Raw genomic sequence first — 26512 nt, 5'->3', positions numbered from 1 at the left:
TGGAGAACCCTGGTGCTTGGTAATTGGTTGGATCAGTACGAGACGGCAGGCGGAAGAAAGAAAAAGATGGAAGGGTGGGGGTCACTTCTGGAAAGAAAAGGGGGGGGGGTAAATCTTGGACTGTCTTCCATGAAACTTCCACGCCGATGATGATGATGCCACGAAAGAAGCTTCGGTTAGAATTCTGATTGGCTACTTCCTTGCATTTGTGCATTTATTTTGTTGCGTAAAAAATAGGGATTTCTCTGCTTATTTTTTGCTTAGCAAGCGCCTGTTCTGCTGATCTACTAATGCTCAGTCAGTATTGTAATGCTGAGGAGGCAGAATGTATCTATTGAATCTATTGTTAGATCTCTGAGTTATTTGTAGTAGATCAGCACGGAGTTCCAATGGTCAAGTATTTAATAGTTGGAGCAAGTACTGACATGCTAAAATGACAATAGTTTTCAGATAAACCAAAGCTCAAACTACATCAAGATACACTTTTTCAAAAACCTTGTCTGGTCACAAGTATTTCTTTTTTTTAAAAAAATATTTTATTGGTTTTTTAACTTTTAAGGAAAAGTACTCAGGACACACCGTGGTGTTTGGATAATCAGACATTCAAAAGTAAAAACATAAATAAACAACTCAACTTAATACATTCACTGTCTCCTCTCTATTTCCCTCGAATAACATAATACGTTTAAAAAATTCCATGTCTAAATTAAATTTCTATTACTACTAAACCTGTTTTAAAACTTTATCAGTTTACAATTACCAAAATCAAATTTAACTTTAAATCAACAAGTTATCCCTTCCAGATATACTCTAATTCTTAATTTCTCTCATCCCTCCTTTTATCACCAATCTCATTTGTTTTTTTCCATTACACGATAGCTATCTTAGTTAAAAAATAATGTTAAACCTTAATTCAATTCAATTCATTACACAAACTTCAAATTTCATCCAATTGATTGTCATACCTTATCACATCTATGTTATTGTACAAAAAAAATCATCCAGGTTAAAACACTCCATTAATTATTAAAACCATCCCAATCTAAAAAATCAACATTTCCAATACATAATTTTCGTCAAAATATATCTATTATTTTTATCTATGATAAGAGAAGAAAGGGTATTAATTAATGATGTATTAAATTAAGAGATGGAATATATATGAAAATATTAGAATATTATTCTTGGAATATTATGTGTTGTAGAAGGGATACCCAAAGTCTTATTAATATGTTTGTTTAAGATTAATTGGAATATGTTAATTAATTAGTGGAGCTTAAAGCAGGAGTGATTTATATAGATGTAATAGGGATGATTTTGTGGATTGACTGAATTTTAAGAAGAAATAGATTAAACTAAATTTGTTATATTATGTGAGGGAAATAGAGGGGGAAATTTTTAAGGTATTAATTTTAGCTATACATATATGACTTGTTTTGGCTATGATTGGTTACCCTTTCACCACAGTGTTTTCCTGAGCATTTTGATGTAAAAAAACCCAATAAAATGTGTATTAAAAAAATATCTATTATTCCAAAAATATTCTTAATCTATTTAAAATATCCATTCTAAAAATCACCCTCATGTATATATGTTTATATTTTTTCTTGCTTCTAACTCTAAAATCATAATCCCTAAAACAAACCATAAATCCAACATTGCTTTTTAATCCATTACACAATTTTAAATTTCTCTTTTCAGTCTAATTCTGGCTTTTTTCCTGTGCCACGCAGATTTCCATAGGGACGCTTCCCTTTCAACCAGTAGATCTATCTTTGTTGCTTGCAGTAGCTTTTGAAATAATAAAAATCCCATCCTCTGCATTAGACATATATTTCTCTCCTCCTTGAAGCATCGTTGCTTTGTAGTTTGAAATCTCAGTCTTTGCTTCTTCTGTTCCTCAAAGTTGCAGATGGAAGGTTTGTAAGATAGAATAAGTTCCTCTTTTATCTCTATTGATTCCTCTTCTAATATATTTTGATTTATATCATAGTCAGATGTAGCCTGGACATCCATTTGAACATTTGAAGTGAAATTTCTGGATCTTAGTTCTGTAGTAAACTTTTTCATTGTAGCACATATTTCTGCAGTAGCCTCATAAATCTTTTCCAATATAAGCGTACAGTTTAATTGTAACTGAGGTTTCTCCATTTTGATGGTGGTTAAAAAGAGTCTCTCTTTTCTTTTTTGTGAAGGCTATATTTGATATAGTTTAGGCAATATCCATCCCCCACAGTTCCCACAGTTACCCAGCTTATCTTTCCTCTTCAAAATATTTTGAAGGTCAACTATCTTCAAACCAAGTAACCAGAAGCTGCAGTATTACATTTTTGCCACTAGATGTCCTCAGTGAGTTAAAAAAGGTCTTTTCCAAACACCATTTCCCCTTTTCTATCTTTTAAAGTATAATGTGAAAAAGAAATAATCTCCCAGCATAGGATGATAGTACAGTTCTTAGAAAAAGAGGAAAGGAAAAGAAAAAAAAATTTTTTTCTGTACCCCCAAAAATATAAAAGTAAATTTAGTCTTTAAAATTTTATTCTAGTTTTATAGAACGCCTTTCTTCCCAAAAAATTTAGAAGCTGCCTTTTCAAGCTGGGAAAGTAATTCCAACAGGGCTCTTTCAGGTACCAAATACAAAGTAGGATAGAGAGAATAACAAAGAAAGGTCTCACCCGGATTCACCATGGGGGTTCTTACAGCTTAGATGTTCTTTGACTTGCGGTTTGAAACAGCAGGGTGATTGGCCATTTTATTGGTCGATCTTCTTCTCCGAAGAGATAGCTCGGTCCGCTAAAGGAGCCACCGCTCCTCAGCAGCCGAGCAGAGCCTCCTCGACAGAAGTCGCACCCTCCAGGGTGACTTTGGACCCGCATAAGGGTCTGCCGGCGGAGGGAAATTTGGGGACAACAGAGTTAGATGAAATACAGGAACGGAAGAAAAATGGATTAAAAAAATGTACAGTTATCTACTACATATGGAGTTAGAGAAGGAACAAGTGAAAGAGACAATGATAAAATGGACAAGGAATCTTGGATACACAATTGAATTAGATAGATGGCAGCAATTAAGGGAAAGAAACTATAAATTGACAATGGCGACTGCGTATAAAGAAAATATGTACAAAATGTTTTACAGATGGCACATGTCTCCTGAAAGATTAGCTAAAATGTTTAAGGACAGGTCTGTGAAATGTTGGAAATGTCATCAGATACCAGGTTCCTTCTACCATATATGGTGGACGTGTGTAGAAGCTAAAACTTATTGGAATATAATTAGAACATAGATAGAAAAGATGATACAACAACGTATAGAACTAAGACCAGAAATATTCCTGTTGGGTATTCTACCAGAGAAATACAATAAAGAAAAAACATATTTAATAATTCATGTAATTACGGCAGCCAGGATTGTGTTTGCACAAAATTGGAAAGCACTGAAAGCCCCTCCAGAGGGAGAGGTGATTGGGAAAATACTGGAATGTGCAGAAATGAATAGACTAACAATGACAATTAAAGATAAGACAGAGTCAGACTACTATGAAATCTGGGGAACTTTTTATGATTGGCTGAAAAGAGAATACGGTTAAAAGATAGTTAACATCAATTTAGATGGAAGAAGAAGGAGCAGATAAGGAGGGAGACCCAGGCGACACAGTATTGAATAACTGGAGGTTGTATAAATGTTTATAGAAGTATATACCGAGAAGGTTAGATAAATAGAAGTATTAATCTTATTGTATATAATACAGATATGGAAATTTGGAGAGAGGAGTTGCTCAGACATTACCCCTGAATTGTATCTGAAGAGGGATGAGAGGGAAGAAAGGAGAGGAGAGAGAAAAGAGTAAAGGAGGGGAGAAGGAAGTAGGAAGAATAGTCACAAGTATTTCTGATGCTTTTACATGCATTCTTATATGTGTGGGAAGTCAGCCCCCCCAGAGAAGGAAATATTTAAAAGGCAGAATATATTTCCCTAAAGGATTTTAAAAGCAGAAACCAACCCCGCCCCCAAGTCTCTCTGTCCCAAATAGAAACCAAGTCTGCAGAATTGCAAATGTGATAATCTTGTCAGAAAGACTGGAATCAGGAAACTGGGATTTGGAAGAAAGATCCCTAGAATCAACACCAAAAATCTAAGATCATCAGTCCCAGCCTCAGGGAAGCTGGATATGACCTTTGGGATATAATAGGATTAATCCACCACCATCAGAATACCAGAAAGGCACACTCAGACTCAGCTCAAAGTTCATGCCACAGGAGGCTCAAGAAGATATAAAAATCTACTCCCTACATGTGCTCACTCTCTTTTCTTCCAGAGCCATCTTTCTGTCTGGCTCTCCTCTTTGATAAACTGCAACCTTCTTTCTAAAGCAGTCGCCATGTTGTTTATTCCCAGCTTGGACAACCATGATGAAGACTTTTCCTTCAACATATGCCTTGTATATAATTGGAGGAGTGTTGTGGCAAGTTACTTTTACCCCACTGCCTTTCCTTCACTGTTGCAGCAATTTTGAACCTTAAGAGGCAGAAACAGGAAATGCATCAATCAAGATCATTAATGCACCAAAGATACCAGGGGCCACAGTATGAAAGATCCTTTCAATTACTTTTAACAACAGAAAAAATCCTGCCACTAAAGATGCAGATTCAAACATGCAGATTCTTCCTTGAAATCTAGAAAACAGTACAGTATTAGCTAAAAGAATCCTTTAACATGCATATGGGGCTGTTTTAAAAACAACACAAATATATTGTTATTGATATTTGTTAGATTCATAGCCCACACTTTCTCGAGAAGCTCCAGGTTATTTAACGTGAGAGAGTCCAGTCATTTTATACTCAAGCTGAGAGAACACAAGTAGCCCAATGTCATCCAATGAGTTTCCATAATTCAAAGTGGATTAGAATCTGGATTTCCCCGATACTAGTCAATACTTTATCATTACACCAGAGTCTGGGGCCTAGATAGCACAATATGGTATACATATTGTGGAAAGTCAGCACCCACCCACCTTCCTAGAGAAGAAAATATTTGAGGTGATATTAAAAAGGCATAATATTATATTTACCCAAAGGAATAATGGAGAAAAAAATCATAGACAAAAACAGTCTCCCTGCCCCAGGCAGAAACTGAACAGGCCAGCTTTTAGAAATGCAGATTTGGTAATCTATTCAGGAAGACTTGGTCAATCTATTCATAAGATAAATGCATTTAGATACAACTCCCATAGATAGAGGACTGGAACTGAGGGGATTAGAAAAAGAAAGATTCCAAGGGCAGGACATGACCTTTAGGACATAATAGGATTAACCCAGCGCCATTAGAATACCAAAAGGGCACAGGTCAAAGTACATTGCACAGGAACAGGCATTTAAAATACAAAGCCCAAGAAGGTATAAAAACCCACCCACTCTCAATTCCAGTTGGTCAACTGTGCCAGAACCACATGATTGCTGATTCTGCTTATCAATAAAGAGATCTTCTTTCAAAAGCAGCCTCTGTTTTATTCCCAGCTTGGAACTGGAGTTGGTTTGTCTTCCCACAGTATGTTAATTAAAAACAATCAATTTGTGATTGAATATGTAATGAACCAGGCCAATGTATGTGCTCATATCCTGCTAACCAGTAAGATATTCTATTTTATTTTGGTTTAGTGTGTCTCAGAGATTATAGTAATAAATTACTGTACTGTACCATAAATTGTTGGGTTCTCCCTTTTTATATTGCTGTGCCTTTTATTTTGTAGTTCTATTGATTCTTTCATATTATTCTATGCACTGTATTTTTAAAAATGTGCTTGCAATTTTACGATTAAAAAAATAACTTGGAATTGATTCACCATCAGCTATCCATGGTTGTTAATGAGCAGTCCTGTCTTCGGTTATCTCACATATGTGCTGTCCTAGATGTGTCAATAGCATTGCTGCTGTTTACAGCTATTCCAGGGGCAAAAACAAGGGCAAAATGGGCTTTCTGAAAATTGAAATAGATTAAAAATCACTTGAGCACAATGTTTCAAGATTGGCTATCTAGACTTGCCAAATTAAATATAAAAAATGAGTGAGCTAAAAAAAATAAATCTTAACCAGTGTCATCTTTCACTATGAGCAAGAATAACTAATAGTTTTGTTCTTAATTATAAAATAAAAACTTCATCTATAAATGATATACATTTATAATGCTTCATATGAAATAGTATGTATTTGTTGAGAGTTGGGTGAAATCTAGAGCTCATTTGCCCTTTCCTTCACTTTTGAAACAATCCCTGAATTTTGCTTCTCACAGAAATGCCATCATTCCCAGGGTTCTAACCTTATTAGAATATAGATCTAAAATATGGGATTTCAGCAGTCAGACAGCTTTAGCATATATCATTACAGTGTTGGTATAAGAATCCAGTTCTTTTTTTTATATCAAATACAACATGAATTAATCAATTCATGATACAACAGAATGCAAATAAATGTTCTATCAGTCACAGTCTTAGGGCATGTGGGGAGTTGTGGAAGCAATTGTCACTAAGGAAACCTAGATAGATTTCAGAGTACAGCTCCACAGACACCCTGCTGTGAAACCCTCTGGTTGAAGTTGGACTCCATAGAGCCCTTCAACTGTTAACTACTATCCTGCACAGCAGAATTCTTGCCTAGATTTTGTCACCTTGGTGGTGGTACAGCTGCCAAAGCTAGTTATTGGTGACTTCAAACTGTAGAATTTGGAGCAGCTCAAGAATTCATGACAATTCTTGACTTGAGCATTGGAGATTGCATATTGGTCTGGTTTCTGTCTTGGGGTAGTGTGATAGAATATGCACCTGGAGAAGCCATGCATGGAATTTTGGCAGCACAGAGCTTTTTCAAGGTGGAGGCAGTACATTCTAAAGAGAAACCCAAATTTAAAAGTCTGTGCAGTCTTGAACTAAGAGGAAGGGGGAAGGAGATGTTTACGGTAGCCACATCCTAGAATTTCTCAAGATGTATCTATTAGTATGGATGGATATAGCTTTAGTTCGGCAAGATTCTGTCCATTAGCTGTAAGCAAATAAATGATTGGGCTCAATTGGATTTCACTGTCATCTTTCAACTTGGGCCTAACAAATAGTTGCGTTGTGAGCTGGTAATCAAAGTCCTTGCTATGGGTGGGTCACTCTGTGATTGCTTTTACTTGACTGGTTAGGGTTCCAGAAGGGTTTTAGAAGGATGGGTTCCAGAAATTGCTTAGCGGTTTTTTTTTGAGTTTTCAGCAGACAGTTCAATTGAGTCCTTTGTTGCACTCTAAAATAGGCATGGATTTAGATTGGATTGTTTCTATATAGCCTCTGACTGTAGTCCATCCTGGGTGTTTCTTGGTTTTCTGAGAAGCTCCAGGAGATGAAATAGCAGAAGAGATGCTAAGAGTGACAATGGAGAAAGATAAAGAGTAAAACCTTTACTACAGGCTTCCTACAGATAAGAACCCATTGTGGCAAAAAAAGCAACAAAATGTGAGTATTTTTTCTGCTGTTATCATAACCACAATTAGCTGTCCAGCAGCCCTTTATAAGGTGCCCATTCATTGCTGCAGAGAACAGGCTACAAGAACGTTTGAAGAGGCTCTGTGAAGAATAATTTAGGCATCTGGAATAAAGTCACTCAGATCCATTTGGAATCATCCATTTGGATGATGGAAGCACAATCTTGCATGCTTAGCTGGGTTGAGTCTTGTTCAGGAGACATTTTTACCTTATTAGTTCTTTATCCAGAATTCATAGCTAACAATACATTACTGTTGAAATGTTGTTTATCGCTAGGCTGGCTGGACAAATTAAGGAAGAAAGATCTGGTGGGATATATGAGCAAGATGGTGCTACTGACCTTATGACCTACTGGATGCTTCTTATAGGTGTTGGTTAATCACTGTAGGAATAGAATGGTGGACCAATTCACCAAATGTTTTAGTATTATAGCTCTCACCACCTCTTGCCATTGGCTATTGATGTCCAAATATGGCAATGGGGAGTGCTGGCAATTGATGTCTAACTTTTACCTTCTTCTAAGTCTTTGATATAATCCAAGCTGACTCTTATTACAGCCTAACACATAGCAGATGACAACATAATACTTTCCAGAGGTACGATATTTCTTTAGGTTTTCTAAGTAATGGGGAGGTTGTGGTCAATTGTGTAAGAAGATCTTATTGTTCTTATTAAGAGTCTTTTGCCCAGGGACATATATGAGTTGTTGATTTTTTAGGTTTCATCCTGTTTTTATTATTCTTGACCCATGTAGGTGTTTCCATTCCATCTTTAATATCCTGATCACAGATGTTTAATTTCTGAGTTTAGCTAGCTAATTTATATTTAGCAAAAAGTTTTACACTCATAAATTAGTACATTCCAGCAACTAGAATGTAGCTCTGTAAAAGCGTATTCTCTTAACCTGTTTGAACTAGGTCTTTTGTTTCGCAATAATGGATTCATATGCAAATCTAGAGGAATTTTAATTTGGTTTTAAAACATTTTTCTCTGGTGCACAAGAAGATGGTGTACAGGAAGATGTTGCAATGTTGTAAGGGAGAAGTGACAACTTTAGTTCACTTTTAAAAAGGGCTTTGAAATTCTGTGGGCAAAAACTTAAGAACATTTACACCTGCTCAGGTTTATACTTCAGCTGAAATCATACCTAGAGCACCTGGGCCTGACCTACGTTATCCATGCACTTGCTTCTTTGTCAGAGCATTTGTAATGAATGTTGTGGAGGGCTGCCTTTGAATGACAGTGTTCCCTTCTGTAAGCACTACCCTTTTCTGCAACACCCTCTTCTGAAAACCGGAAGCGTTGTTAGTATTCTGTGAGCTAAGTGAAACAAATGTCAAAGTTCAACAACTGGGCGTGAGAAGGAACTTAAAACTGCTATCAGTTGGTAATATTTTCCGAATAGCTGTCTCAAAACAAGTATGTTTCTTTTTGCTTGATATACTTTGAACATTTCAGACATTGTTTTAGATTAGTATTGTTGAACAAACGTAGAGATGGGAATTCTTTGGGGATGGTTTCTACTTACATTTGTGAATGGAAGGAAGGAAGTGGTGTGGGGAACATTTCTTTACTAGAAGCAGCTCCGAATCTATCCATTAATCCTCTCCTCAAGATCCAGCTCCTGCAGCTCCAATTCAGGATTCCTGGGGTTCCTTCCATGAACTAGATTTTTCATATGATCAAAATGCTTTTCTTTATTGGGGTATGGGGGGAGGGGGAGAGAGAACATGGCCACTGCTCCAGAGTCTTAATACATTTGATGAAACTGAACTGTACAAATGAACTTTACAGGTGAAATACAGTGATGAAGAGCTCCCTGACAAAGTTATGGTTGTTTTCTGCCTTCTTGTTTAATTGAGTTACTCCCAATTGCTGCTTAAAGGTACAAAGTGTTGGTGCCAGCTCTATGTCATGAGTGTGAGCCAACTGCAAGTGTAGAATTGTGGAGTGTAGAGATGGCTCAAAATATTTTGATGCAGGACACTGAAAATCTATATGTTGTCTTATAGTTTAAAAAAATATAATATATATTTGGTAGTTTGCTACCAATTAACAGAACTGCACACTTGCTGCTTTAAGCATATCTTCTTGTCAAAAGGGTCGAGTTGGTTGTTAAAAATTTTTTGGGTGTTTCCCAAGAAATGTATTCCTTTACAATGTTCATCGTTGTAAGAGAGTTTAAGGAATTGGCCTTTCTTAAGGACAGTCACATATCAAAACAAACCACACTGGAACAGCTTGCACTAGGAGATGGTTTTGGTGGATTCAACCTTTTTGACAGTTTGCTGTGGACTTCTGCATACTAGAAAGGGAAATAAATGTGGTAGATATGGATATATTAATCCACCATTCACATTTCCCATCCCATATAGAAAACAAATGTCTTTATTTATCCAAGAAGATTCTATGCAGAATGTATAACTTGGAAAAAGATTTTTTTTAAAACAAAGCAAAACCCCAAACCCCAGTTTTTATAGCATGGGAATAATTCAGTCTGTGTGTATTTGTGAAGTTTATGTTTTATTATTAAAATCCATGCATTTCCTCTAGGCCAGTGTTTCTCAACCTTGACAATTTTAAGGCATGTGGACTTCAACTCCCAGAATTCCACAGCCAGCATTGCTGGCTGTGGAATTCTGGGAGTTGAAGTCCACATGCCTTAAAATTGTCAAGGTTGAGAAACACTGCTCTAGGCTTACCAACCATTTCTGTTGCTGTATTTTGAACTTTCAGACTGCAGTCAAACCAAGGTAGCCTTCATCATTCAGTGCACTACTAGACTTGATTAAATTCAGACTCAAAGAACCATCTGATCTCACCAATGGATTTTTTGGAGAATAACCGTGAACAGCTTATTCAAACAATGAAGAGGACAACTATCATGAAAATTGTAGATTGTCTTTTTGCAAAATCTGTTTTGTCATGTGAAGAAAAAGATAGTATCATGTGCCAAAAAGTAAATCAGGATGCGTCAAGAAAATTGATATGTTCCATTTTGGAAAAAGGTGACAAAGCCTGTGATATTTTGGTGACATCACTGGAGAAAATAGATTTTTTCCTGTTTAAGAAACTACAGGGATCCCGTGAGTAGATATCCAATTAATTTATATTAAATATCATTATAGATATTCTTATAATTATCTTTATTAAGATTGCTAATTTTTCAACTTTAGTTGCTTTATTAAGTACAAATTAGCCTTTTTTATTTTGCTTAAGATAGAAGTGGTGTCGGGAGAAAGTAATTTTCAAGAATCCTGTTCCGCACCAGAGAAAGCTTTTGAAAGTTAGAACTAGCCCCTGAAGTGGGCTCCAAAACAGCTAAAATCTGAGCTTCAAAAATCCAGATAATTCCTAAATGGCAGCAGAATATTAAAAAGTTTTCCATTTATCAAGGTTTTTACAGCTCAGATTATACAATAGCTCTAATTAAAATCTAGTATAAATTGTAGGTTGCCTCTGTCTGAACTCATTTAGTCTGCATTGTAATAGTATATCAATTAAATCATATCCTTTAGTAACATTGCATTCAGATCTTTTTCTTTTCTTTTAGATACAGATGGGCAAGTTACACAACAGGATGTCAATTGCTTGGCTCAGGATTTAGCTAGCTTATATAGGAATCCATCCTTTGAACGTTTTCATCCACTAGGTGGAGAAATTGATATCATCTTTAATTTGAAGAATACCTATACAGATATCTTGCTTTGGAAGAAAGATATCCATAATTCCCGATTGGTGCAAATGACTTTAAATGCCCTTTTAGATGAACTGGAAAGTCCCTGTGTCATAGAGGGGGAGGCTGGAAAAGGAAAAACGACTCTTCTCAAAAAAATTGCTTTACTCTGGGCTAGTGAAGATCATCCTTCTCTGATGCCGTTCAAGCTTGTCTTCTTCATCAGCCTGAGTGGGGTGGAGGCAGGACTATATGAGACCATATGTGAGCAGCTTCTTAAGAAGAACTATAGAATATGTAAAGAAGACTTTATGGAGATATTAGAATTGCTAGCGGAAAAAGTCCTTTTCCTTTTAGATGGATATGATGAATTCAAATCTCAGAGCTGCCCAGAAATAGAAGCGCTGATAAAAGAAAGTCATAAATTCAAGAACACAGTTATTGTTACTACAAGGACAGAGTCAATTCGAAGACTGAGGCTGTTTGGGTCACTGATTGCTGAGACAGGTGATCTAACAGTGGAAAGTGCAAAAAAACTAGTTAAAAATGTATTGAAGGAAGCCACATTAGCTGAGGGCCTGCTGTCTCAATTGGAGAGTTTAGATTCCACTTTTCAGAATTCAGGGATTCAGTTTGAGAACCTTATGAGGACCCCTTTATTTGTCATTATTGCTTGTGCCATCCAAATGGGAGAATCCACTTTTACTCCACATACACAAACCATTCTGTTCTCCACCTTATACGATTTGCTAGTAAAGAAAAACAAGTACAAGATCAGAGAGACAAGTGACAAACATTTTCGGCTCAGCTTAATTCACTGTGGAAATTTAGCTTTGGATGGAATCTTTGAGCAAAAATTTGTTTTTCATCCCGAGGATTTCTCAAGCGTGAAAGAAAAAGTGCTGTTAACTATAGGTCTTATGCACAAGTACACAGCTCAGAGACTAAAAGAAGCATATACGTTTTTTCATAAATCTTTCCAAGAATATATTGCAGGTAGAAGACTTTCCAGACTATTGAGATCCCATAGGGATGAGGAAGTAACCAGAGGGTTCAGTTATCTCCAAAGGATTAGCAGTTTCTCAGATATAATTACCACTTACCACAGTTTACTTCTGTATACCTGTGGATCGTCTTCTGAAGCCACCAGAAAAATTATCAGGCATTTATCAGCCATTCATCAGCAGGGCAGTCTTTTTGGATTGCCTTTGGCTCGTGATTTATTTCCAGAAGAACTCACGAAATACGAACGAATTGCTGAAGAAGAGCAAGGGTTAATAGCAACTCGGGAAAATTCATTTGTGGAGTGTGCTATTAGATTCCTTTATGAAAGCATCTCTGAAACAACTGTAAAGGAGGAGTTTGAGGAATTCTTCTATGATAAAAAATTGTACATCAATACCCAGAGCATTCCCACCTATGTCTGTGGGTTTTTTGACTACTTTTCTAACTGTGTAAGTATGTTAGAAGTCATCAAATTAGACTTTTTTGGTAATTCATCAGCTACAAGGACAGCATGGAAAACTGTTATCCCCGAAAAGGCAGTGTCCTTATTCTTCAATTGGGTTCGAAAGCTCAGAGGTTTAGAAATTACATTAAAAGATTTCAATCAATTAGAAAAGGGTGATGTTAAGTATCTGGAAAAAATATGCTGCTCTGCCTCAAGTCTGAGACTGATCATCAACAAATGTGCTGGCCTCACAGGAAAGTTGAGGGAAGTCCTCAATAGCTGTACAAATCTGCAGGATCTTATTGTAGAGTCCACACCTCTTAGCATGGAAGATGAACAACAGATAACCAAAATGATGGTACTGAAAACTATAAAGATAAAAGACCTGCAAAGTGAAAACCAGCATGGTATGTGAACAATAATATTGACAAATAACATGTTTACTGTGATTCAGATACTGTATATTACTTAGGGAGTTTCCAGACCTCCATGCAAAAGGCCCTTTATAGACCCTTATATTTCTGTTCCATGGGCTGGATTATAGTGCTATCTAACTTGATTTGAATTGACAGAAAGCTGTATCAACATGAAATTCGCTATTCCTACCACTACTTCCTATCCTTCACCTTCACCCTCAGTCATCTTAGATTAGAACATAGAATGTAGAATAATAGAACTCGAAGGGACCTCAGAGGTCTTCTAGTCTAACTCCCTGTTTGAACAGGAGACCCTATACAAGTGGTGGCAAACCTATGGCATCACTCAGAGCCCTCTCTGTGGGCACATGTGCCATTGCCCCAGCCTTGCCTCCCCCATGGCCCCCTCCTCATCAGCAGCCCCCCAGAGGAGAGTTGCCCCCGGGCGCTGCCTGTGCAGAGCAGCACAGCAGCACAGCACATGGCAGCCGGATAGCGGGGACAAGACTGCACCCTCGTGCTCCGTCATGCACAGATGATGCTGCAGGGCGTGGGTGGCCACCATGACACTGCTGGGCCATCTGGGTGATCTGCGGCGGGCCGTGGAGGCGGTGGTTGGCCCTGTAGGCAGGCGGGACACGGGATGGCAGGCAGGGCAGGGGTGGGATGGTTTGGGGGCACTAGGTCTCTAAAAGGTTTGCCATCATTGCCCTATACCATTTCAGACAAATGGTTGTCCAGTCTCTTCTTGAAAACCTCCACTAATTGAGTTTCTACAACTTCTGAAGGCAAGCTATTCCATTGGTTGATTGCTCTCACCATTAGGAAATTTCTCCTTAATTCTAGGTGGCTTCTCTCCTTGGTTAGTTTCCAACTATTGTTTCTTGTCTTGCCTTTTGGTGCTTTGGAAAATACCCCTCGGGAAACTGTGATAAAGCTTAACCAATTTTAACCGCTACGCTGATATTGAGCAATGCTTAAGGAAGGAAGAAAACATGTCTGCTTATTCAAAATCTCCTCCTTTTATTTTCTCTTGTATATATCACTCTCAGGTTTCTTGAAGATATGTGAAGGATAGAGAAGTATTTGGATGTAGGATAGAGAAAGGAGAAGTATATGACAGTGGGGTGGAAGTTAGGCTCTTTTCTGTCTAAGATTGCTGTCTGTTTCTCTGTCTGCCAATTCATCCATCCAATTCCATCCATCAATATATCATTATGAGTTTTTTAAACCAAATGTTCTTTTCTTAGGGGGCCTTCTTGATGGAATATCTACTCTTACTAATGTGGAAAAAATTATATTTGATAATGTCCAGATGAATGAGAACACTGCTGACAAATTAGGTAACTTTAGTGAGTGAACCCACAAAGTATCCTATAGAGTTTTGTTGAAATTTATTTAATGTATGTTTCATAACATCTAACCCATATTTTGTATCCCCCCCATTTGTTTTTTCTTCCTTCATTTTATCCTGTTGTTAGATTGCATGTTTTAATTTTAAATATTAAATTTAGTATAAATACGAAGCTGAATATTTTACCATGTATGTAACCAGTCAAGTAATTTTAATCTGAAAAAAAAAACAGATTAAAGCATCCTGAGTGATTGTCAATACACTGCAGCTTTCTCCTGCTTAGCAGGATATGGGGAGCGTATACTGGATTGGTTTGCAAGTCAGTCCTTAAATTAGACACCCCACTTCCTTAGAAATGCATGTTTGAGATAAAATTGGATGGTGGTTGCCTTGAGGTATACTAGCAAAATGTTCACCATATTGAACAATACTAGTTAATAATTAAAAAGGAAGGCTGCATATGGCACCAACAATATACCATTGTTTCTTATGGTACATCATGTTTTTCCTTTCTTTTACTTTTCTGCACTTTGCAGAATGTTGCTTATTTCAAAAAGGGAATACTATAGTGTTATGGATATGCAAGTTGTAATAGAGTAAAACTTTTTTTTCTCAATTTGTTTATAGCTGAAGGATTAAAGAATTTGAAAAAATTGAATTCCTTGCAGTTGAAAGAGCTTACACATGTTGGAAATGGAATGATAAGTATAGTAAAATCAATATCCTTATATCTTCAAGAACTGGAAGAAATTTATTTAGTTAACTGCTGCATTTCGGGGACTGCTGTAGAAATTCTAGGTAAAGTCCATGTTTTGGTTATTTTTTTTTTATTGAAAATTTTTATTTTTTCCAATTAAACATTATAAAAATACAATACAATTTTAAAATAAGATAAATTCATAACCATTGGTGCGACCCGCCCATTCCCCCAGACTGCGTCCACCCTTTCTTAAAATATTCCCTACTTCCCTCCTCTTTCTCTCCTCCCCTCCTACTCTTTTCCCCTCCCCCTCTTCTCTCGATACCCTACTTCCTCTCTACACCTTCTCTCCTCTCATCCCTATCAAACCCATGAATGCAGCATAAGGGGAGTGCCCGGGCCGCACTCCTATAAACAACCATTATCTATACTACACTTAGCCCCCCTCTTACCCTCCCTCCCACCCCCAACCCCCCTCCCTTCACTTCCCAGAGCAGAATACAGGGTTAATAATAACAAAATTTAATAATAAAAAAAAGAAAAGAAAAAAAAAGAAAAAAGATGTTTTGGTTATTTTAATCCCCTTATTCTATTTGTAAGTTACCCAGTAATAACAGCATTCTTGGGGGTATACCAAACTTCTAAAACAAATCATATTCTAAATAGTATTGTTTAAAATTTTAGAACAGATCTTTCTCTCCCCCCCCCCAAACTATTACTCTGTAGTCTAGATGTTAACGGCCTTGTTGATTGTGAATTTTGAAAAAGGATAGTACCGTTAGGTTGAGGGAAGCTACACTGTAGAACAAGAACAGTATTTCAAAATAGAATAACCTTATAAACATTATGCAGTTCAGACTGTTTATCCCACTCTAAGACACTAGTGGCAGCTGCTACAAGTGTCAGACCAAGCTCATATTAGTTGGTATTGGATCCTGTATGGTGGGAATGCCACTTGAGCTTGCCGCTTTTCTGCATGCAAAAAAACCTATTCAACATTGAACTCTGATGATTCCCAATCTATAAATCAGCCTTCTTCAATCTGATATCCTCACTATGTGTTGAAATTACCATTCTCAGGCTTTTTAACCAAGGTGACCATCTGAAAATGCTTCCCTTTTCTGGAACCCTCCAGATGCTACTAAACTGTAACTTTCAGGATCTTTTTAACAATAGCTTTATTGGTCAGGGTTTCTGGGAATTAAAATTTCAGCAATATTTGGAAAGCAAAAAAAAACCATTCCTCTTTTAGCTGAACCTTCCATCTGTGAACTATCAGTTCAAGACAGTTTCTCAAAAGGGTGATTCTAAATCGTATCTTGTTATGTCATTCAGACATTTATCTCTGTTTTCATCTTCAGTCTTTCTTCCTATAGATCTTCCAGATTCAGACCTTTTTCTTTACCCCTTTGTATTTAATTTAGTTCAACCCCATTGGATTCTGAACAAATAGTAAAATCCAGAAAACAATTAAATACATATAATTTGACTGCTGTTATTACTGCTGTTATTATTAGCAATTTATCACAGTGATCTTTTTAACAAAGCACAGATTAATGATCTTATTTCATACTCTTTCCCATGCCTATAAGTTAATTCACTGTGTGCTTCTTATTTTATAGTTCAGAATATTTGCAATTTACCCAAACTTTCTGCTCTTGATTTATCCAACAATTATTTGGCAAATGGAGGAAAAGAAGCCCTTTGTCAATTAGGTAAGAAAGATAATTTTCTCTCAGGAAAATGTTGCAATCAGAGATTATATTTTGGTGTCTTGGTCGATAGAGGAGCAATGTTGGTGCAGTGATTAGAATGCAATATTGCAGGTTAACTGTGTCCACAGCCAGGAGTTTGATCCTGACCAGCTGAGGGTGGACTCAGCTTTCCATCCTTATGAGGTCACTAAAATGAGGATCCAGATTGTTAGGGGCAATATGCTGACAGTGTAAACCACCCAGAGAGTGTTATAAAGCACTATGGAGCAGTATATAAGTCAGTGGTTCTCAACCTGTGGGTCGGGACCCCATTTGGGGTCAAATGACCATTTCACGGGGGTCGCCAAACCACACTGTCCGCCATTTTTTTCCCTTTTCCCTAGCTGTCCTACTCCCTCTTATTGGTGGCCACACCCACTTGGGGGTCACCACAACATGGGGAACTGTATTATGGGGTCACGCCATTAGAAAGGTTGAGAACCACTGATATAAGTGCTATTGCTATATTCTAACAAATCTCTGTCTTAATTTGGGCCTTGGATTGAAAAGCAAAATATGCAAGAATGGAAAATATATGTAGTTCAAAGCTAAATTGTTGGATTCTTGTTATTCTCTGAGCTTATTTTTCTTCCTGTGAACATTTCATTACCAGCTAGATAAAATCATTAGCATATGGATGAGTGAAGTTTTCTGGCTGCTTTTATATATGATAGCTTGTCCTATCTAACAATACAAACCTAAAAGAGTAATAAACATTCACTAGTATTGAATAAAATTCTATAAAATATATAATAATAATCATTAAATAAGGTCATTTTCTATAAAGTAATTCAACAGAATGCATTTCAGAAATGGGGTAATGATAGGGAAGGCTGGATTGAGAGTTGCAGACAAATAAACCTAGAACAAATTTTGTGAGCTAAATGGCCTGGTGAAAAATCATATAATAGGAATGTGGGAACACTTTACAGCAAAAAATGGGAATAAAATCATGATTCATATTTTGAGCAGGTGATTTCTTTGAAATATAGCATATTATTTATGCATTGCTTATATCTCTTTAATACTTATTTGCAGACTGTGTTTTAATCGATGTCATAGTAGATGGCAGCTTCTAGTTGAATTTGCTGATCCCTGTAGAGTTAAACTAAGTCTGATTTGGTTAATCCCCAGATTGATTGCAGGGTACATTGGGAGATTAGAAAAGCATCCTGGAAAAAAACAGAGGGAAAACAATAATCAGAAGTAAAGGTGAATTTATTTTTTCTTTAGTTGAAAGCTTAAATGTCCTACCAAACATGAGGATTCTGATGTTCCCTTGGGTGGATGAAGTGAATGATTGCCTTGTTAAGTTAGAGGAGTTAAAGAGTATGCCACAGTTGACCAAACTTGGGCTAAGGAAATGGCAAACTACCAACTCTGACGCCAGAATTCTGAGTAAGTATATTTTGCAGTATTTATTAAAAGAGAGACATGAAAACAAGAGTGAAGGACTCAAATGTGTCAGCATGCTGAGTCTAAGCAATTGCTCTGAACCTGTGTAAGGGTTATTTGTTCATATATAATAAATATAACCATGTCACTGCTGTGGCTCTGGGTGGCTTATAAACAATCAAAAAAAATAATTCAAGCACAACCAAAAAATAATGGCAAAATTTATTAAAAACACTTAAAATAATGAAAATATTAAGACCATTAAAACAATCTGTGGGAAAGCGCTATTCATTTTCCCGAAAGCACAACTATTTATCAGGTACTCTACATCACCAGATCCCAGGCCAAGATGACAAAGCCATGTTGTCAGACTCCTCTGGAAGGCCAACAGGATCAGGGCTTAATCTCACCTCAGGACGGATGATGTTCTTGAGGATGGGCACTGCGGCAGAATGGGGTCTCTTCCTGGCTCCTTTCAGATTCCTTTGTACACAGAACCTACCACATGTCGTTTCTGCCAGATCTGATGGACAGATCTGATTGAGGCACTCCCTCAAATACCTTAGCTGATTTTTGCAGATGTTGTGTGTGTGTGTGTGTGTGTGTATGCATGTATGTATGTGTGTGTATGTATGTATGTATGTATATATATATTATTCGGGTTTTCTCCCATGTAAAATTGGAAGTGTCTTGGCGACGTTTCGACGAAGTCTCATTCGTCATCTTCAGGCTGGTGCTTTTGGCTTCGTGCTTCTAGGAGCAATGTGTGATTGTAGCTGTTTCCTCCTTTTAACTGCCAGTGGGGGTATGAACTGATTGGATGAGAGCTTGGCTGTGTTCTGATTGGATGGAAGTGTGTTCTGATTGGTTAGGAGCTTGGCTGTGGCTCTTATTGGCTGGGGGGGTTGGCTGTGCTCTGATTGGCTGGGGGAGTGTTCTGTTTGGGTGGGGGCTTTGTTGTGCTCAGGTTAGTCTGAGTTGCAGGGGGGGTTAAAATGGTGAACTGCATTGCTATTTTTTGGCTTCGCGTTCGTGGTCATGCCTCATCTTCATGGTGGGTGTCAGTTTGCTTCATGTATGGATTGCAGGGGTTTAAAGTGGCCTTTTAAAATCAATTTCATGTCCTGTGATTTTAAGGTGTGCACGCATTGAAGAACATAAGAACTCAGTCAAAAAAGAGGAACCAACTTCTTCCCTGGTCCAACACCTTAAAATCACAGAACATGAAATTGACTTTAAAAAGACCAGAACTATCGCCAAAACTGAACATTTTAATAACAGAATAATCAGAGAAGCCATCGAGATAGAAAAACGCCACACAGCATGAACAAATGAGATGATACCTCCCGCCTATCAGCCATTTGGAAACCCGCCCTTATTGACAAACGACTCCCTAAAACAAAAAATGACACCAGACCCACACTCACAAAAACCACACAGGATGTCACCACCACACATCCACGCAAAAAGCAAACCCAAAGCCACACCGATGATGAGGCACGACCACAAACCAGAAGCCAGACCACAGCTGCATCATTAGCCACTTTAAACCCCTCCAATCCATACATGAAGCAAACTGACACCCACCATGAAGATGAGGCACGACCACGAACACGAAGCCAAAAAATAGCAATGCAGTTCACCATTTTAAACCCCCCTGCAACTCAGACTAACCTGAGCACAACAAAGCCCCCACCCAAACAGAACATTCCCCCAGCCAATCAGAGCACAGCCAACCCCCCAGCCAATCAGAGCACAGCCAAGCTCTCATCCAATCAGTTCATACCCCCACTGGCAGTTAAAAGGAGAAAACAGCTGCAATCACACATTGCTCCTAGAAGCACGAAGCCGAAAGCACCAGCCTGAAGATGACGAATGAGACTTCGTCGAAACGTCGCCAAGACACTTCCAATTTTACATGGGAGAAAACCCGAAAACCCGAAGACCTACATACAAACACCCGCGAAAACCTCAGAAAACACACACACACACACACACACACACATATATTTTATATATATATATATATATATATATATATATATATATATATATATATATTGTTGTTGTTGTTAATTGCGAAGTCGTGTCCGACCCATCGCGACCCCATGGACAACGTTCCTCCAGGTCTTCCTGTCCTCTACCATCTTCTGGAGTCCATTTAAATTCACACCTACTGCTTCAGTGACTCCATCCAGCCATCTCATTCTCTGTCGTCCCCTTCTTCTATTGCCCTCAATATATATATAGGCATGACCTAAAACAGAAGGTTTTTCCTGCTGCATTATTGGTTTACCAGGTGAATTCGTGTAAAATTATTTCTATTTGTAGATGGCATTTGATAGAAAGGGGTTATGGCACAAGACAATTTTTTATATAATTGTAATGTTAAACTATATTTAAACAAAATATATTTTAAATAAATTGAGTGAAAATACAGTCAAAATATTAATATTCATACTTGGTACATGGAAAAAACAGAACTGTGTTTCAGTAGTTTAGCAATACAATGAGGTCTGTGATTAATTCGCCAGGGCCAACTCACTGTGGGACAAACCATGGCCGTGGGACAACTCGCTGCAGGACAAGAGTTACACTAGTATCAAAGAAATGGTGGAATAGAAACATTGAAGGAAGGAGGGACAGAATGAAAAGTGAATGATAAAAATTAAAATAATGTTTTATTTATTTTAAATAATTAAATTGAATTATTAAATTGTCCTGTGGTGAAATGTCCCTCAGCAAGTTGGCTGTGGTGAGTTGTCCCACAGCAAGTGGGCCGTGGCGAGTTGTCCCATTCCAAATACAATGATAGGCCTCCTTGGGACACACAGTCTAAACTATCTAGATTGCCACATGATTCATAATTTTATGGAAGCATCTTGGAAGAAAACATTCTGTTGTTTTACACTGTATGTTTTCTAAAAGTCTGGGTATGTTAGAGCAGGGTATGGGTGCCACCTGTGGTACATTGGCACCTGGCAGGTGGTATGCGACCATCCCGGAAAAGTGGTAGTGGGGGAGGGGAATGAGCTGAACCAGTGGCAGCACCACACAATCCTGAGCGAGAGATGGCTGGAGCTGCAAGGGCTGTCAGGGCTCAGTGGAAGTGCCAGGATCAGTGCTTCTTCAGGAATGTCAGGGCTCAGTGGAAGCATCAGGATCAGCGCCAGACTCCAGGTGGAGCTCGGTGCTGATCCTGGCGCTTCTGTTGAGCCCAGAAGAAGCACCGATCAGCTGGAATGTTGCAGCATCTGCAGGGTCTTGTGATTTACATTCAGATGCTTGGCAACTGATTCATATTTATGACGGTTAGAGTGTCCCAGGGTCATGTGAAGTGACCAAAACCTGCTGCAACCACCCAGCAGATGGGGGGAATAAAAAGCAAAAACACCCCACCCCGCCCCTGCTGCCAAACCTCAACAGAAATGTTCACAACAATGAAAACCTCAAATAGGAGGGAGAGCACCGCCGGGTGGGCAGGCAGGTGTCTTACTTGGCTGTGGCTTGGGGGGGCACTTTTTCAGTGCCATTGTAATTTCAAACAGTCACTAAGCGAATTGTTGTAAGTCAAGGACTACTTGTACTTCATCACTATTTTCCTTTTTTTTTTTTTTGTCATCACGTTTTTGGCACCTTACTAGGCGACTGATGGTACTCGGATATTGCCATAGCCTAAAAGTGGTACAATGGGTGAAAAGATTGAAAAGCCCTTTGTTAGAGGTCTATATATATTGGCTCTAATGTTTAGCACCACATGGCCTTCTGATCACACTTGCCTTCCACAGGCGCATGCAGAAGGATATATTTTGACTCTTCTCCTGGCAGAAATTATTATTTTAATTTGAATAGCCATCTATCTTGCGTAGCAACCCTAGAAGTATAACAAAATACAATAAAACAATAAAGCAGCAACATACATGTCAGCCAGCTCAGATAAAAATAACATTCTACAATCAATCATAACAAAAACCTCATGTAGTTGGATAAATTTTGCCTATCCCTAAATAGTTCCAGTACATAAATCTCCTCTCTGTTATGGCTATACAAGCTGCTTCCCAAATCCTTGATGAGGTTAGATTCTTGCTCTTGAGAAAACTCACATAGGATCCTTCAACCTTAAATACTAATTGATTTGATTTTGAGATATAAAGCATTATCTTTGTATTCTCCTTGATATTAAGATTCAGCATAGGCCGTTTTTGAACATTCATTTATATACGTATGATTAAGTCCACACACAATTAAACTTTCTGCATAATCTGAAATTACTGAATGTAATTCAAACGTGTTTTCCTAGGTACTCTTTTTGCAAAAGCATCTTTGACAGATCTCCAGAATCTGGACATGGCAGAAACTTGCCTTACAAGTGAGGGATGGCTCACTATCTTGAAGGCATTAACACATTTCAAGAAGCTGACATTTCTAGACTTCAGCCAACAACAAGGCTTCACACCCTCTGCCCTCTTAGTCTTGGCACTGGCCCGCCTAATTAACCAGTTGGTTTCTTTACAAGAGATTGATCTAACTGGTTGGCAGTTTGATACACATGAGCTGCAAGAAATGAACAAAGCAAAGGAAAGTCATAGGAATGAGTTGCAAGTAATAGTTTCTTCCATCAAGCCACTTCTGGATACAACAATCTGATTATTCCCAGAGCCGTAATGAAGCGCACTTCTAAGCATCTGGACCTTAATATGAAGAACTAATAGATGGGAAAGACTTACAAATGAGAAAAAAAAAAGAATAGACACACTTGAAATCAGAACAAAATGAGAAATATGTATTTTGAAAAAGCACAGACTTTTAAAAATACAGAAGGAAAGCTGCCGTTATAAAATTTTTCTTTTATCTGGATTTTAATATACAGTATTATGTATAAACAATTACAATATTCTTTGGTTTTTTTAAATAACAGTAGTTTTGAAAGACAATTCTAATACTGTCACTATAAGCAAGATTATATCTGCACATTTTCCTTTGGTGTTTTGGTGCTTTAATTCCCCCCCCCTTTCGTTTGATGCAAAAAACAAGAAAGATTATTTTAGAGGTTATTGTGCAATGAAAGTCATCCAAACACTTTATTCCCTTTTATGACTATTGTATCTCTTGAAAGAAATGTAACATCACAATACAAACAGGTAACTGAAGCCTCTGATCTCATCCCTTAGCTTAGCTGGATCCCTTAGCAAATTTTGAAGTGGTGTGTTATCACCTATTATAGATAAAAATGAGAGATAAAGAAAGTAAGTTCATTTTTCTTTCCCTAGTCTCCTCCACCTGCTTCATTTCATTATCATCAGCGGTTTCTTGTTTTTAAATAAGGGTGTGGCTGGGACAGCTTTTGACCTACATTTAACTGCCATATTTATCAACTGAAGAATGCTTTTACTGAGCTGAAGGTTAGATAATGCTAAATTAGGAATCCTGAAATATGGGTACTAGGAAATGCATCAAGAAATACACTTTAGAGTGAACCGCTTGCAAATCTTCACCTCCAGATGCCGCTTCATCGTTTGTAAGATGAGTGGCTCTATAGAGCAGCTTACCACCCTCCTGGCAACCTGGAGTCTTTTTGGTACATTGTATTATGCAGTACCTGTGACACAGGCAACCATCTGGGCACATAGAGTCCATATTCCCACAGAGTGCCTAAAGCGGCCAGTCACGGGCTAGATAGCCAGAGAGTGAGATGGGTCAATGTTGACACCCACAGTGAATGTTGGAAGAAGATACAGTGTGGGTGGCACCGATGGAGGAAAAGTGGGTGCTTCTCTGATCTCAAGTGGGAGCCCTCCCGCGTCAATCAGACACTGGGTGTTCTTAGACTGGCATGGTACATCAGCAACTGCAATTGCATTGGCTAAGTGAATGGGAGTTTTTCTTCTGTTGCTTAATTGTAGCAGACTTGGAAGAAGCTTTCACAGGATATAAGGATATGTGGAATTTCCCTGTTCAAGATCAGCTCTCCAATGAAAATCTTTTTCCTTCCTCTTTTAGGTTCAAATAAAAATATTGTTCATTCAGATTGGCAGCAAGCTATGTAATCATTAGTATCAGCTCCACTGAGCCTTAAGAGGGGATTCTTTGAAGCACCTTCATTAATATGGAAAGAAATCAAAATAGAGATTGCAAGACAAGTCTTAAATAGTTAGAAAGAAAGCAAGAGCTTTTGGGTTTCTATAATAATGCTGTGTCCATTATTATCAGCCCTTCAAGCCAGACCAGACTAGGAAACCAATGAAATATAGATCAGTAGTACTTTTACTGTAAAGCTGTAGTATCAGAATCTTGCAAGTCTGAATGTGCTTCCCCTCCTTCCTTTTGTCTAAGTGTGAATTAGGGAGGGACCTGTCTATGATGTTTACTCACATCACATTGCAAAAAAGATGCTGAGACTCTAGAAAAAGTACAGAGAAGAGCAACAAAGATGATCAGGGGACTGGAGGTTAAAGCATATAAGGAACAGTTGCTGGAATTGGGTATGTCTAGTTTAGTGAAGAGAAGGACGAGGGGGGACATGATAGCTGTGTTCCAATATCTCAGGGGCTGCCACAAAGAAGAGGGAGTCAAGCTATTTTCCAAGGCGCCTGAAGACAGGACAAGAAGCAACAGATGGAAACTAATCAAGGAGAGAAGCAACCTAGAACTAAGGAGAAACTTCCTGACAGTTAGGACAATTAACCAGTGGAACAACCTGCCTCCAGAAGCAGTGAATGCTCCAACACTGGAAGTTTTTAAGAAGAGACTGGACAGCCATTTGTCTGAAATGGTATAGGGTTTCCTGCCTGAGCAGGGGGTTGGACTAGATGACCTCCAAGGTCCCTTCCAACTTTATTATTATTATTATTATTATTATTATTATTATTATTATTATTATTACTTTCCTGACCCTGGACTCAGACCCTTTTATCTCATGATTGCCTTGGTAGTGATTCTTCTTTCTGTCTTTCAAGGCCATTCTCTTGTCCCTCTATAATTATGTTCTGAGTACCTTTTCTCAGATCAATTAGAAGGGAAATCAAGCAGACCATAGAAATTAACAATGGCTTGTACCAATCCTAGGTACACGTGCTGACATTAGGAACAAATCTTTTTGCAATCACTTCAAGACAAACAATATTGCACAGGTTCTTCAGAGATTATATGATTTCAGAAACAATTTCTGATAATGGTGAATTTCAAAACCTCCTTCCCACTGTTTTGTTTTTCATTGTTCGATCAGTTAAAAATTACTGACTCTGCTTGGACGTATGGAACTTTGGGGTCATTTTAGTTGGCCTCTTTCCCACAAGTGCGATAAAAATGTCCTTAATGCTACTTAGGAGTTTATTAATCAGATTAGAAGAAGGGTTACAATAGTTGTATTAAATGTTTATCCAATGTTCTAATGTCTAATCTCTCTTTTTTAAGAGAAAAAGGTATGTTGGAAAAGCTACTTTGAAATATAAGTCCCAAACAGCAGTAGCAATTGTTAACCGTCAGGTATTGATGTATACTGCTGGATTGTTAGCTAATTAAAATTCTTCTGCAGAGAAGTCATTTCACCCTTGCCTTCACCTACCTCATATGACTGTAGAAGCTGCATGGGATTAGTATAGCTATATGGAATGTATGGAGTGCTTGATTATCACTTCTTCTCACTTAGCTTGAGTGAGCAAATGGTACAACAGGAGCTGTTAGAGTCTTAACATTTCAAACTTGTAGTCCTCAATTATAATGGCCACAAGGAAAATAGGCCTCCTTAAAAAGGCACAGGCTAGTTCTCATCAATCAGTTAAAACTAGCAGCAGGATGTTTTATATTTCCAGATTTGCAAGATTCTGTTCATGAGATTTTGTTCGTACATTTCTTTTCTGGTTTACCTGGGAGAGCTGACATCACCTTACCTCAATTTAATAACAGCCTCTGGGGGGGGGGGGTCAACTTTACTGATGGATCACCTTGTGCTTCAGGGGAAAGGGCTGCTTTAAATGACTTGAGGAAGCAAGTAAAGAGAAAAATCACACGTTAGGATCATTCCCCACTTGCACCTAGACAGATCAGAAAATACCTTGAAAACATTGTGTACTGCCACATCCCGCAAATTCTCAATTATAGGTGAGAAAGGTCACTCCTTAGCTCTGTTGCTTGACTTTGTCTTGTTTTACTCTGAAGGTGACAGAGGCAGGTAACAGAGGCAGGAGAGGCAGCAGCTGGGTCTGTAGGGCAAGATTGTGACTACAACCAGGCGATCAACACCTGGACCATT

At 38.0% G+C, this 26512-nt stretch overlaps 1 protein-coding gene across 3 annotated transcripts in view; it reads left to right on the top strand.

Moving 5' to 3' along the window:
- The first annotated feature begins 61 nt into the window (after positions 1-61).
- The window catches only part of NLRC4 (NLR family CARD domain containing 4), a 142704-nt gene continuing 116253 nt past the window's right edge, over positions 62-26512 (top strand). The window contains exons 1-8 of one of the 3 annotated variants that reach the window (XM_039352338.1): positions 62-175; positions 10253-10602; positions 11070-13049; positions 14309-14401; positions 15040-15210; positions 16735-16827; positions 18100-18264; positions 22562-23411. In XM_039352338.1, coding sequence (XP_039208272.1) covers positions 10341-10602; positions 11070-13049; positions 14309-14401; positions 15040-15210; positions 16735-16827; positions 18100-18264; positions 22562-22908 — 3111 coding nt within the window. In that variant the 5' untranslated portion in view covers positions 62-175; positions 10253-10340 and the 3' untranslated portion in view covers positions 22909-23411. Of the gene's footprint in view, positions 176-4313; positions 8936-10252; positions 10603-11069; positions 13050-14308; positions 14402-15039; positions 15211-16734; positions 16828-18099; positions 18265-22561; positions 23412-26512 lie in introns of those variants that run through there. The other 2 variants (XM_039352337.1, XM_039352339.1) reach the window with 2 other exon arrangements.

This window comes from Crotalus tigris, unplaced genomic scaffold (assembly GCF_016545835.1).
Source record: "Crotalus tigris isolate CLP2741 ecotype Arizona unplaced genomic scaffold, ASM1654583v1 scf7180000018420.1175843, whole genome shotgun sequence".
Taxonomy (NCBI): domain Eukaryota; kingdom Metazoa; phylum Chordata; class Lepidosauria; order Squamata; family Viperidae; genus Crotalus; species Crotalus tigris.
Note: the sequence above shows the minus strand (reverse complement) of the source record. Positions and strands in the feature narration are given on the sequence as shown.